Raw genomic sequence first — 15047 nt, forward strand, 5'->3', positions numbered from 1 at the left:
TGAAAGTAGTAACTGTGAAAAGTCACTTTTGCATTTGCTTAGCCTCAACTCAGTACCAAAGGGATAAAGCAACTAGCACAAATAGGATCAAAACATCTAAGGTAGACAGAAAAAGATACTTGAAATGTGCTTGATTGAAGCTTCAAGATGTTATAAAAGGTTAGCCACCTTGGGGCACAGAAGGCATCAATTTTAAAATTAAAAAGGAAGATAAGTATCTTCACCCTTAGGCAATAAATAAAGTTTGTGTCCTTAAGTGGGAAACTAAGCCTATTGGGAATGTTTTTTGTTCAAAGTACTCATTTTAGAAAAAATACTATACTTACAAAATATTTTTTAAAGTCAATTTTCTGAGCTGTGTGGAGACCCTTGAGTCAGTCTGACCTGTAACTGGTGGCTGAGCCAAATGGTCCCGGTATATCAGGGGAGAGAAGGAAATATTGAAGTAAGGGGGGCATAACTCCACCTTCAGGATCTTCATATTCTCACAGCCATCCACAATTGTATCCATCAATAAGAGATGTTTTTTAGTACAATATAAAAATATAATGCAGTGATTTCAATAAATTTGGTTGCAATTTGCCATTCTTCAACATAATAATAAATGATACACTTACCATGAAGTCTGTGAAGTTTATTATCTTCTCAATATTTCCAACACCAAGCAGAGTTTCAGTGCACAAGAGCTTCAGGACTTTCTCCTCTGTCGTTATTAGTGCTTTTTGGCTCTGTGCTGCATTAGTTTGATTTTGAATTATTTTGTTGAAGGACACTTTCTGCTTATCTATTATTTTAATATTATCTTGCTGACATATTTTTATGCTGGCCTTATTGCATTTAATAGTTAGGTAATTGGCTCCTATGGGATTCTGTGGCCCTTTGTTGGTGCCAAACATTGCTGCGTTTTCAGACAGTTATGGTTTCTTCATTGACATTCTCCTCACAATTTTCCAATAATACTGACAGAGAATATCTGTATATATTGTATCTGTATCAAGAGACTCACTTCCTGGCTCGTTGTGATACTGAAACTGTGATCATTTGTGATATTATCATTATGTCAGCAGAAAATTTGTGTTACATAGGAATAGGAGTAGGCCATTCAGCTCCTCGAGCCCGTTATCATGCTGACTGATTCAGCAGGGAATGTTGAGTGCATTTCTTTACCACTACTGGTCAAAAATGTTCTTCTACCCGCAACTCTGAAAATAACTTCTAAATTTCTTCTAGTAATCTTAGTTGATATTTTTGATTTGTTTTATTTTTAGTATCCTTTTTAAAATAAACGTTCTTCCTTTGTGGTCTCCACATGTGTCTGGAGGCTGAGGGGCAAAGTGAGTAACATATTTCTAAGAAGAATGTCAGTATTGACCATTCTGCCAGGTGGTGTGGTGGCCCAGTTATGGCTCACCTACTAAACTCTCCCTCTCCCTGTGGGGAGGTGCCTGGCCTCCACTTGGCACCTCCTACAAGAAGTTTGTGATTAGGAACTCAGTCGAGCTGGTGACTGAAACGGTATTGCAGTGCTCTATTGTGCTTCATGATTGTGCTCTGCGATGTTGTTACTCTGGTTCATTTATTCGTAGGGTGTGAGGCTACAAGTTCAAGGATGAGCAAATAGCTTGGGATTGATCTTCTCTAACAATTATTTGCAGCAAAAGGACTTCTCCGATACACTGCTTCCAATTCATATACTAAGATCACTAGGCCTAAGACTGAAACTTTTATTTTGTTACAACGTATTTAAAAAAAGTAAAAACATACATTTTTAAAACGCCACGCTACTTTAGTTACTTTACGTATTCTACTTTTAGACCACTGTTCAGTATCACAGAACGACAGTATGGTCAGTCTCAACATCAGGCAAGAACCTTATTAACTACCCAATCCAATTTGAAGGATAATAAGAGAGATTCTATTGTGGCAGTTTTGAAAATGCATTTTTTTTAAATTTTAAAGGCTGAAATAAAATTGTCAAAGAATTTTTGCCTATGCATGCTTCAGTTCTGAGCTGATAAAACCTTTCATGCCAATGAAAGGAGTTGATCTCCTTTGTAAAACATCCATAATGTCTCTTTCCAAGAGATTAGAGAGATTTTTGACAGTGGCAGTTTTCTGGTATCTGAAGCCAAATATAAAACACCAACAGCACAGTCTTTTGAATAAAATATGTTGATACAATATAACAAGGTTAGTTTCATTTACAACATAAAAAGATGGCTTGCATAATACAAGTAAAAATCATGCATAAAATGAACTTTTGATAGCTTCAAATTTACATCTAAAAGGTCAGTAAATCTTTTTCGGGGGTGGAAAGTGTTGATGTACCCAGGAAAACACTCATTTCAGAGTATGCATTTTATTTGACAGGTGTTTCAGATAGAATATCATAAACAAGATTTCTGTAAAAGTTAATTTATCCATAGTGGTGCATTTCATAAAAATAGTTGCTCACTTACAGTCTTTGTGACTAATAATACATGGAATCATATTTATAGAGATACTGTACAAGGTAAATTCACAGCTAACACTACACAGCAATATTGATCCAAAGGGTAAGTGACGTGCCATGTTCACAGATCATTTTGATTACAGACGGCATACAGCAATTACTGCACAAGTAAATTCTGTGAACTGTGCAAAATATAGTTTGCTTATGCAATCGTAATCCCAGTTTTTCATGAATCTAAAATCAGAGAGTAATACAGGTACGTGCACTACAATACAGAAGCATTGTCCAAAACCTGATAATACTGTACCTTTAATGGCAGAAATCAGATTATGGCTAGGCCAGAGGATAAAGTAGGCAAAACCTTGTTCAAGCTCGCCGTAAGTAAACTCCTTCAATGTGAAAATCAACTCCATTATTTTATTACTATTACACCATTTTTGTGCTTGGTTCACTGATATGAATATAAGGGTTGGGCTGCTTTAATACAAGATGCATTTTAAATTAAATATGTTAGATTATGTTACTCTTAGTGACAAGGCCCTGGCATTATTTAAAACAACTTTAACCCCTGGGCTAGGCATTTTTTTTGTTTGAAAGTTGAATATTTACAATAATTTAGCTTCATGTAGACTTCCATTTTTCTTCAGTGCCTCATTCCTCAGTGCAGTTTTACTTAAGGCCAGACTCTAACAACTGATGTCCCCACTAGTACAAAGATTACTCATACAACGCATATGACTGCAGCATACAGATGAAGCAAATCCTTCATACATTAGACATTTTTGTAACTAAAGCACCATTGTTCTTGCTCTCTGATGTTAAGTTTACCAATATAATCACACTGCACTGGTCCATATAGTTCACAGGTTTGGCTCATAGATGCTGCCACTGGCCCCACAACAAGTGTTATAGCTGTAAAACTTCAATTTATTGAAGGTTCAAAATACTGCTGGTTGCTTTTTTCTTTAAGTCTTTCATGCCCAAACACGTCATTGCCCCATTGAGTATTATTCCCATTATATTGTTAATGCAAATGCTTCCAGTTTATAAGGCTGGGTGACTGTTCAAATTAAGTTAAAATACAAGATAAATAACATGATAAGAGGAAACGCTGGGAGAATGTCCTGCATCTATCCTACAATGGGGAGAAGAACATATTAGTACTTTATCTGCTCATGGTGGCAGCACTGGATTTCAGTGTACTGGGATATTTATCGGAACCAGGGATTTTCCATGGCCCAGGCGAGACAGTTGACTTCCGAGATACAGTGTTATTACTGTGAATAGCAAGATTTGAACGTGTATGCTCCTCACAGGAGATCTTTTTTGGTTCTCCATCAAGGTCTTTGTTGACCTGTTCTAAGGCATTTTCGTGGAAGTTACCAACATCACCAGTATCAGTCCGTAAACCAAAATCTGCTGATTTCACCTTGGGTTTATGTGTTTCCAGCAATTTTCTCTCAGTGGTATCTGCAACTTTATGATCCCTTTTTATGCCAGGAGACCTTCCCCTCCTGGAAGCTGGGGACATGGACCTACCACGTTTATGCTTCTCATTGCTTGTCTCATCAAACTTGTCCTCCCCTGATTTAGTCTCTGTAAAACATTTCCTCCCAGTTGCCCTGTTCTCAGAGGTGGTCCGGCCACCATCTGTCTTTTTACTAATTTCCTTAGAGAGCCTTGGAAGGTTCTTTTTAGAAGTTTGATGCTGCTTCAACTTAGCCACTTTTCCTGGGCTCTTCGATCTGTCTCTCCTCCTCCTCTCATGGTGATCTACAGAGTGCTCCCTTCTCACGATGTCACGTTCTTTCTTGGTGTCCCACAGTGTCTCTGGGGCTAGCTGGTGAATGGAATCACAGGTTGGGGCAGAATGCGATGATGATGATGGCGATATCAGATCATCGGGGATTGTGGTTATTTCCGACAGACTTGGGGAGCCTGCAGAGGAAGCATTCCAGGAGCTGTGGTTGTCTGCTGAAACAATTTAAAAAGGTCAGTCTTGGGTTTTATTCAATAAATTACCTTGCTATGGGAGCTAAACATGCCCAAATTTCAATTTAGACATCTTTACTTTAGTTCTATTTTTCTGTATTGTGCATTTAATTTACAATCCCTCATTTGAAATTCTCTTAACTTTAAATTGCTTTAATTTATACACAACACATAAAATACATTTTCAGTAACAAGATAAATATATGAAAAAAGCATATCATTAAATAAAATTTTAAATACAAATACATGATTAATAGCTACTTGCAACTAATTCTTCTTTTAGTATTTAGTACAGATCATCCTGAGATTGAGATAATCTTTACAATGTGATATTAGTAGGTGACATGTAAAAACTCAAATACAGCAATAAGAAGAATTACATGAATTTCCACCGTTCTTATGGAGTATTTAATGATAGACAAAATAGGTGAAAATGCCACAGCAATTTGAAAGTTCTAATTTCCTACACAAGTTACACTTGTGTACAATATTCCAAGGATCGCTGGTCGTCCTTTGTTCCAATTTAGCACATATTAAAACAAAATAATAATGTAGCATCTTTGCTTTTAGCTGTAAAATTCTACAAAAACTTTAAAAAAATGCCCCCTCCCAATGTATCGAACCTAATTTGTCTGATTAAATCCAAAAGCTATTTGAAAACAAAGGTGCATTCTTTCAGCTAGCATGGTGATGCTGCACACTGGAAATCAGTGCTATAGTCAGTGTCCTTCACCCTTGGATTAAAAAAAAATATTCATTTAAAATACTGGCTGCAGCCTTGTTGAACTTTAGAACTAATCCAAGGGTCAGAATTTTAAGTCTAACACAAATGAGAGGAAAATCCAGGCAACAAAAAGTATACACCATACGAGTAAGATTTACCAAAATTATTTTAGTCCTTAGACTTGCACCATAACAGTTTCCCTGGGTCATTCATTTTATGTGTGCATTTTCAGCTCACAGCTGAACAAACACTATTACAATAATAAAGATGCTCAGTTGCAGTTTAATACTGTATTGTTAACCTTAATCTACAAAAAGTTTAAAAACACAATTTTAATTTTAAATCTGTAAATACTTTAATTCTGCTCACCTTATTTTTCCCTATTCCTTTCCATCTTATTTGTTTTTTACATAATTGATTTTTTAAAATCTTAATTTTCAAAAATTAACAAAATGTTTTCCTCACCACCTTTCTATTTTTCCTGGCTCCCTTCACCCTTTATGGAGGTGGGAGGAACTTGCAAAAAATGTATTTTGATTGGCTATAAAAACAGACTTTAGAATCAGTTTTCCACCAATCTTAAATCAAGAGTGGAAATGGACCTGGCTGCATCATCAACGTGATGTGTAAAACATATTAAAAGAACTGTGAATGAACACGTATACTCATCAGTGATCTATAGAGCTGAAGCGTACCTGAATGCGTAAATGTGCTAAGTGATGTGATATTTTGTCAAAATTGAATGACTATTTTCAAATGGAGCAGCTGGGAATTTCCTCAGAGATGCTCCCCCTCCACCATCATAACATCTCCGGAGGTATGGTGGAAACCCTGTTTACATGAGTAAACGGGGAACCAGCTGCACTTCTGTTGAAGTTACAGCAGCGGAGAGGAAGCAGCTGTGAGCAGGTAATCACTATGGAATTGTGTCCTGTATGGCTCAGAGACATGGACCATGTACAGCAGACACCTCAAGTCGCTGGAGAAATACCACCACGATGTCTCCGCAAGATCCTGCACATCTCTGGGAGAACAGAAGCACCAACGTTAGCGTCCTCGACCAGACCAACATCCCCAGCATTGAAGCACTGACCACACTTGATCACACTTCACGGCAAACGAGTCAAAGGTGGACAAAGGAAACGTTACAAGGACACCCTCAAAGCCTCCCTGATAAAGTGCGACATCCCCACTGATGCCTGGGAGTCCCTGGCCAAAGACCGCCCTAGGTGGAGGAAGCGCATCCGGGTGGGCGCTGAACACCTTGAGTCTCATCGCCGAGAGCATGCAGAAATCAAGCGCAGGCAGCGGAAAAAGAGTGTGTGGCAAACCAGCCCCATCCACCCCTTCCCTCAACGACTATCTGTCTCGCCTGTGACAGGGACTGTGGCTCTTGTATTGGACTGTGCAGCCACCTAAGGACACATTTTTAGAGTGGAAGCAAGTCTTCCTCGATTCTGAGGGACTGCCTATGATGATGATGACTATGGAATCCTGAAGCTTTCATGTCCTTTCAATTTGATAGGTACACAATTGATTTCTCTGGGTCTGGTGAAAACTGTATTGTACATTTAAGGGGTAATTTTCTGACTCTGTGCTACTGGTGAGCGCATGCCAGATGGTAGAACATATCAGAAATGTGTGGCTGCTCATGATTTTCTGATCATTATTTTAAGACCATGCCCAAATGTCTGTTACACCCTCCATGCCGACAAACCCTGGCTGGCAGCACGAAGTTAGATAATGACCTCGCTACAGTGCTTTCAACTTATGCCTGACCTACTATAGTTAAAAAAAAATATACAAACATTACAAGCCTAGCAACAGCAGCATAAATCAAATGAATATTTGGACAAGTTAAAATTCAAACAGCTTGCTTGCAGTAGCTCACTGTTTTCTACAAGTCTGTAAGTTGTTTTGAGGCATTTTGTGTTTGTTCCTGTAAACTTTTACCATACAGTCAGGTTACAGACACGTTGTAATATCCCTAAAACATAACCTGAGAACAAAGAGAGTAGAGTTACTGGGAAACAGGAGCAGCAAATGTTTGAAAGGCTGCACACAGGGAGTATAAACTCCTCAGGCCTGTTCCACTCAACGGAATTTCACAAGTCCAGCAGGTTTAAGTATTTTTTAAATTTTAAATGAGGAATAAAGAATATTTGTTAGTGACACATGGCTACCAAACCTTTTCAGGGCAGTGATCTATTCTTAATTATGCTTGCAACTTGTGTTTTAAGCACAGTATTTAATAGCAATCTTGTACACAGCACCATCAATATTTGCAATCTCATGTACCAGAGAATATATTTTCAGACATGGAACTCATGACAGATATAGTGATACTGTCACTTTACTTTGCTATCTTATTTTAAAGCAACAATAATGTTGGAAACAGAGGCTTGTGATAAATCTTTAGAAAAAGAATTCCAGCTTACTTTAAAAAATAGTGCTTTTTAATAGTTTGCTTATTAGCATTATCCTCTCCCAAGTATCCTGAAACACGCAGCTGTCTCATGGACAAATCAAGATTGTAACATTATTTTCCTTCCTGTGCCTACAGTACATACGGAGTACGACATAACTGTGACCTGACGGTTCACTCTCTGGAGTGCTGCTTTCTAGCATGATACAATATTTTGTTTCTTAGAGGCATTTAAAAAATGCAAAATATTACATTCTTGAAAGAAAACTAAAAATTATTATTTTCATTCTGCTCAATTGCTGCTTTGGGCATTGTTTGTACGTGAATATCAACTCTTGTATTTGCACGCTGCGCCTCGAAATTGCATGGCAGCGATTCTAACACTTACGCCAAGATCTCAGCTCATTGGTGACCTGCAGTGATGACCCTCCCAGTGTGTGCAGGGTAGGGAGTGCATCTAATCTACATGGAGCTGGCAGGCACCCATGCCATTAGGGGCATATTGCACAGGCCCAGAACTTCAGTTTTGAAGGGGGGTGGGGTGGTTACTGGGTTTTACTGCCCCCCACCTCCGACCCTCCCCCAGAAAGAAATAGATAATTTCCCATTAGCCTCTTATATCAGGGGACTACTCCAAAGATTTTTTTAAACTCTTGATTTCTTCAGGAGTCCTGGCCTCAATCCCAGCCTGGACATCCCCTCCTCCCCTCCCATCCTTGGTCCAGATTCCTTATTATTAGTGACCTTGTTTTGGGCAGGTGGAAACTCTGTTCCCAGACAAGACACTGGAAATTCCAGTGTAACGCCTGGGCCTGGAATTTATGCTGCCTGTAGAACCTGACCCCATATCTTCTGATGATGTCTTCAAGAGACAGTAATGTTCCAAAAATAGATCCTTTGGGAGACTGTGGAGGTAACAGAGTACGGGCAGAAAGATACGTCATTGCTGGAGGTGCTTTAGCTACGTTTGGATATGCAAAAGTGGAACCAGACAGGAGCAGTCCAACTAAGCTGGACCACAAAGGAGAGACGTTGGAGAAGAATGGTGTGATCAACTGTGTCAAAGGCTGCAGAGGGGTCAAGCAGGACAACGGGGGATAATGCACCACAGTCACAGATTATGTAATTTGTGACTTTAATTTGGGCCATTTCAGTGCTGTGGTGGGTTGCAAACCTGAACTTCAAACATGGACATTTGTTTAACAACAGAGGGGTCAAGTTTTTGAGGAAGCAGGGTGATGATGACGGTTTTGAATGCTAGGGGAAGAGTACCTGAGTAGAGGAAACCATTGACAATGTTAGCTAGTATGGAGGCCAGGATGGGAAGTTGGGTGGTCAGCAGTTTGGCGGCAATGGAGTCAAGCGAGCAGGAGGTGGGTGTCATGGACAAGACAAGCTTGGAGAGGGCATGGGGGAGATAGGAGAGAAACTGGAGGAATATATGGGCTCAGAGCTCGGCATAGGGTTTGTCTTGGTGATCAAGGAGAAGGGGGAAATAGCAGAGGTAGCTGAACAGGGCAAAACTGGGTATCCAATTTTCAGTAAAAATAATGGAAATTCCTCGGATTAAAATTAGAAGGATTGAGAAATATTTTGTTATTTATCAGTCAACATCATTTCAATCTGTCAGTTGCTGTGCATGTGTGTTGATATGGCTCACCAAAATGGCCAGTAGGTAATCTGTTTCTGGATTTAAATCTCATTTTGAGACGTAACCCCAGAAAGGATTACAGGGCAAATATCTACAAGACTGGGTTTTAGGTGAGGCATAAATGCAATGATAGATCCCAAGAAATGTAATAGTGGCATGAATAACAAGACACAGAAGAAAATTAATAAGCATAGTAACAAGCTCTCATGTTTAATTGCCTTCTGAAAGTGTTATTAATTATTCATATACCACACCTTAGCAAGTGATCAGAAGCAAACTGAAGTCTGGATATATAGGTAATAGCAACACTTCTAATTATGATGATATTATCACATTGTTCTTAAATATCCTGAATTAGAAGTATATCACCATTCCTTCATCGTTGTGGGTCAAAATCCTAGAACTCCCTCCCTAACAACACTGTGGGAGTACCATCACCACACGGACTGCAGTGGTTCAAGGCGGCGGCTCACCACCATCTTCTCGAGGGCAATTAGGGATGGGCAATAAATGCTGGCCTTGCTTCTCGGCCTTTTGGCTAAGATCATGCGTAACTGACCTGACAGGGTAGTAACCATGACCCCAACGTGGTTCTCCCTGGATCAGGAAGGTGGTTCTCCTATGCTTTTTGGAAATAGGAGGTGGGTGGGGTGGCTTGACCCATCCACCTCCACGGAGGTGTGTGGGGTTGCTAACCCATCCACCTCCATGGCACGAACCTGGTATTGCAGTACTTCCAGGAACGGTGCTTGGGCTCTAGGCCTTTTGGCTAAGAGCATTAGCGCAGGGTGATCCTTGATGTGTGCAAGGCGTTTGTGATCTGACAAAGAATTGGAAAGATTGGCTACGAAAAAAAAATTAAAAAAAAAAAAAATGCTGGCCTTGCCAATGACCCCCACATTCCATGAACTATTAAACATATATTCACGGAAGATAATTTGAGCTTAAATACAAAAGGTTATCTAAAATATCATGGGAGTGATTTTAATCTCTATGCCTTGCGGGAAAAGGGTGGTAGCACTCCCAAGTTAGTAATGATTCATTTAATGCTTCGTTCCCACTGACTGCCATTTTGCTTGGGCCTCCAAATGGTTACATAGGACCGGGATGCAATTTTGAAGTACCAATGGCTGGGACATACACAGCACATGCTCTGCCCATTGGTACCTGGTATTGATCATCCTAACGTGGTCTGGAGCTCAGGTGTTGTATATTGTCCCTGATACAAGGGCCCAGATGGTGAGCTGCTGCCTCCTATTGTTCTGGAATCATTCCCTGCTGCTCCTTTCTCATCTGCTCACTGGGTCTTAGCCTATCAAAAGGGCCTGATACAGACTGCTTCTGAAAAGGTAGGTTTGTTTTAAAAAAGATTTTTGCTGGGCAAGGAGGAGCATGAAAGCTACTTTTGGCCCGACAAATATCTATAAGCCTTACCCTGCAATTGCTTCCCACCCCCAAGGATGAAGTTTCCAGTTCAGCACTGTGTTCGAGCTGCCAGAATTATGCCACCTCCTCCCCCCACTCCCGACCAGTGAGTGGCCTATTGGTTGATCCCCCCGCTATATGGAGCGAACCGCTTCATTGCCAGTTGTGAGAACGGGGCAATGAAAAATGCCTACAAACTCCAAGAGTCCTGAGAGCAACACAAACTGGGGGAGAAAGAGAGAAACGCAAATGGGGGAGTGAGAGAAAGGGATCAACTCAAACTAAGGGAGGGAGAGACACACAAAGTGGTGGAGGGAGAGAGAGAGAGATATCAATACAAACTAGAGAGGGAAAGAGAGCAACACAAACAGGGGAGGGAGAGAGCGCAATACAACCTGAAGGAGGGAGGGAGGGACTGAGAATACACAAACTCTGGAGGGAGGGAGAGAAACACAAACCGGGGAGGGAGGGAGGGAGGGAGAGAGAAACATAAACTGGGGGAGGGAAGGAAAGGGCAACACAAACTTGGCAGAGAGGAAGATAGAGAGCAACACAAACTGGGGAGGGAGAGTTCATATTAGCCTGTGATGTGCACTGTTGTATAATGTATTCTATTAGTCGGGCAGCTTTGGTGATGCTCCTGTGGGATGTGGGAGTCATTGAATTGAATTCGCTTTGATTCTGTTTTATTTACTATTTTTATAACTTGCTGTGAATTATAAATAGTCATAAAATTGTATACAAACTTATTACTTATTTCACTCTAGTTAGAAGTTACTTAAAGCAATGATGTTTTTGTTGTATCAGTGGCATTTCCTTGGTGTTTCTCACTGAGGTTGATATTGTAGAAACATAACAAGTTTTTATTTAAACATTTACTTATCCTTAAATCTTTCTATTCTTTTGTGTTTTTTGATTGATAAATTGTGTTATTGATCTCAATATAAAACAAAAAGTTGAATATTTTATTCAGTGCTTGGTGATATCAAAACACTCAACTAAGGTAAATGCAATAATATTTGCAAACAGTGGACAAACATCACGTGATCCAATGTCATGTGATTAAGCATGGTTAACCATGATTGGAAAATTATGCATGTCACTTGCTATTTAAGAATGGCAAGCGAGGGAAACCAGGGAATTATAGACCTGTTAGCCTAATATCTGTTGTTACTGAAAGGGTGACTGAACACCGTGAAAATTTTCAGCTGATCAGAGAGAGCCAGCATGGATTTGTAAAGGCAGGTCATGCCTGACAAACCTGATTGAATTCTTTGAAGAAATGATTAAAGTAGTGGACAGCGGAATGCCGATGGATGTTATTTATATGGACTTCCAGAAGGCATTTGATAAAGTCCCACATAAGAGACTGTTATCTAAGGTAGAAGCTCACGGAATTGAGGGAAAATTATTGACCTGGTTAGGAAATTGGCTGAGCGGCAGGAGACTGAGAGTAGGGATAATAGGATAGGTACTCAAATTGGAAGCATGTCACTAGTGATGACCCGCAGGGATGTGTGTTGGGGCTTCAACTATTCACAATATTTATTAATGACTTAGATAATGCCATAGAAAGTTATACAGATTGAACCTCCCTTATCCAGCACCCTCCCGAACAAGGGATTTTGCGATGAGGGGAGGTCACGTGTTTGGGTGGATTGTGCCTTTAAGTGCTGTTGCAGAGGTAAGTATGTGTCTGTGCCGATTGGCTGGAACGACTGTCAGTCAAGTCAGTCAGCCAGTGTGCAGGGGGCCCAGAAGAGCCGGCAGGCCCCGGCGGGCCTCGGAACAGTTGGCAGACCCCAGCAGGCCCTGAAGAGTTGGCAGGCAGGCGGGCCCCAAAGAGCCGGCGGGCCTCAAAGATCCGGTGGGCCCAGAAGAGCCAGCGGGCCTCGAAACAGTCAGCGGGCCCAGAAGAGTCGGCAGGATCCGATGAGTCGGCGGGCCCCGAAGAGCAATTGATGCTCGATCAATAGTTCATTTTAAATCTGAGACTGATAGATTTTTGTTAACCAAGGTATTAAGGGATATGGGCCAAAGGCGGGTACATGGAGTTAAGTCGCAGATCAGCCATGATCTCATTAAATGGTGAAATAGGCTCGAGGGGCTGAATGGCCTAATCCTGTTCCTATCTTGAAACGGTGTCACGTGATTGAATGCCATGTGATCACATCTCCAGGAATACGCCAAACCAGGGTTGGCAAACCTATTACAATATTTTCTGGAGCTATTTGGCAGAATGGTCGTATTGTACTGAATGCTGCAGAACATACTCGTAGAAAGTTGCATAAGCCAGTTAGTGGATGAAGAGAGGCAATAAACCATGGCATAGGAGGGAAAGGATAATGGGAAACTAGCAGAAGCTGAGCAGTCACTGGATGAAGCAGTATTGATTCACCAGGCTATAATTGAGCGGTTATTTTCTTGAAGTCAGGCTTTTATGGTGCAGTGATTGTTCTTTCCTGTTTTTCCCCAAATCTGCCATTTATTAATACTATTGATTATCTGGAAAACATAAATTTTGTGTCTTCTTTAAAAATTACAGTTAGAAAGTACTGTCTGCTTAACAATATGTACTGTTGTGCTGCATATTAGTGAACCACAATATTTCTACTTCACTACTCCTACATGTGTGTCACTGGAAGGAACTGGTGTGGAGTTTTCCAGAGGGATCTGCTGAGGATCTGCTGTGTTGCAGATCTTGAAGGTTCTGCTTGCGTGCCAGAAAATGACTCCCTTGTTAGTGATGCAAAATAACAAGGCAAGTCACAGAATATTGTGTCAATGGTGAAAAGTGATGGAGACTTCACAAAAAACTATATCAATGATGAAAAATGACAGAGAGCCCACAGATGATTGTGTTAGAGATGCAAAGTGACATGGGACATTGCAGAATATTGGGTTGGTATTGCAAAGTGACATGTGATATTACAAAATCTCTAGACAGTGATGCAAAGTAACAAAGGATCTCAGAAAATATTGAATTAGTGACACAAAATGTTACAGGACTTCACAAAAATTTAACGCGACTTCAAAAAATGTAATTGTGTTAGTCAAGCAAAATGACAAGGTAATCACAGAGTATTAGGTTGGTGAACTGGGACAACATGGGGTATTGGGTTAGAGATGGGGATTCACAGAATTTTGAGCTGTTTTGGAGGGTGAATTATGTTTGACACAAGATATCTTTTTTTTATATTTAATTCATTCAATTGCCTGGAAATATTCATAAAAGCTTAAAAAAATGGATGAAAATTATAGTAAAATGGTGGCTTTGCTGATCTTAGCAGGGATAGCAGTTTAGGCGCTACATTAAACAGCATTCCAGGGGTAAGGAAGAGAAAAATCTCATTCCTGATCATTATCCAGTGATCTCTGCTGGGAGGTGTACATGTGTGGACATTAGGGGCTTGGTTGTGCTGTTGTCTGTGGCTGAGTAGACTGCCAACATTGGGGTTGAAATTCCACGGATGTTCTCCCACTGTCTTAACTTTAATCGAAGAGCCACAAAAACTCCGGACAAATGGCATAATCAGCTTTCCCTAGGTTTCTACGGTTCTTTTGCCAAAGTTAAGGCGGATGAATAAGAGAAGCCCTGTGGAAATTCATTCACTGTCTAGATGAGCACTTGTATAGAGACAAATATCCCATCGTTTCTATGCTGGCTCTTTGAAAGAGCTATTCCGCATAGCCCTGCAAATTTCCCATTTAAATATTTATCCAATTCAATTTTGAAAGTTACTATAGAATCTTCTTCCACCACCCTTTCAGGCAGCATATTCCAGATTACAACTTGCTGTGTAAATTTTATCCCCTCATGTCGCCTCTAGTTCTTTTGCCAATTACCTTAGATCTGTGACCTCTTACCGACTCTTCTGTCACTGGAAACAATTTCTACTTATTTACTCTAGCGAAACTCTTCATTATTTTGAACACCTCTATCAAATCTGTCCTTAACCTTCTCCGCTCTAAGGAGAACAATCCTAGCTTCTCTAGTCTCTCCACATAATAGAAGTATCATAATGGTACCATTCTAGTAAATCTCCTGCACCATCTCCAAAGCTTTGACATCATTCCTAAAGTGATGCCTAGAACTGGCCACAATCCTCTAGCTGGGATCTAACCAGGAACATTTAGCATAACTTCCTTGCTTTTGTGCTCTATGCTTCTATTTGTAAAGCCAAGGAGTCCGCATACCTATTAGCAGCCTTCTCAACGTGCCCTGCCACTGTCAAAGACTTGTGTACGTACACCCCCAGGTCTCTCTGTTCCTGCACCCCCTTTAAAATTGTACCATTTAGTTTATATTGCCTCTCCCCATTCTTCATACAAAAATGAATCACTTCACACTTACCTATGTTAAATTTGATCTGCCATG

The 15047-nt window shown here is 40.4% G+C and overlaps 1 protein-coding gene and 1 non-coding gene across 4 annotated transcripts in view; one reads left to right on the forward strand and one right to left on the reverse strand.

The window, feature by feature from the left end:
* Positions 1-2362: 2362 nt before the first annotated feature.
* magi2a (membrane associated guanylate kinase, WW and PDZ domain containing 2a) overlaps positions 2363-15047 on the reverse strand; it is a 1034101-nt gene continuing 1021416 nt past the window's right edge. For 2 of the 3 annotated variants that reach the window (XM_070897360.1, XM_070897358.1), the window contains one exon: positions 2363-4426. In XM_070897360.1, the coding sequence (XP_070753461.1) occupies positions 3618-4426 (809 nt within the window). In that variant the 3' untranslated portion in view covers positions 2363-3617. The remainder of the gene's footprint in view (positions 4427-15047) is intronic. The other variant, XM_070897359.1, reaches the window with a different exon arrangement.
* LOC139279155 (U2 spliceosomal RNA) lies at positions 9763-9959 on the forward strand. The gene has a single exon (XR_011596410.1). It is a non-coding gene; the product is annotated as a U2 spliceosomal RNA (small nuclear RNA).

The sequence above is a fragment of the Pristiophorus japonicus genome, chromosome 13, assembly GCF_044704955.1.
Source record: "Pristiophorus japonicus isolate sPriJap1 chromosome 13, sPriJap1.hap1, whole genome shotgun sequence".
Taxonomy (NCBI): domain Eukaryota; kingdom Metazoa; phylum Chordata; class Chondrichthyes; family Pristiophoridae; genus Pristiophorus; species Pristiophorus japonicus.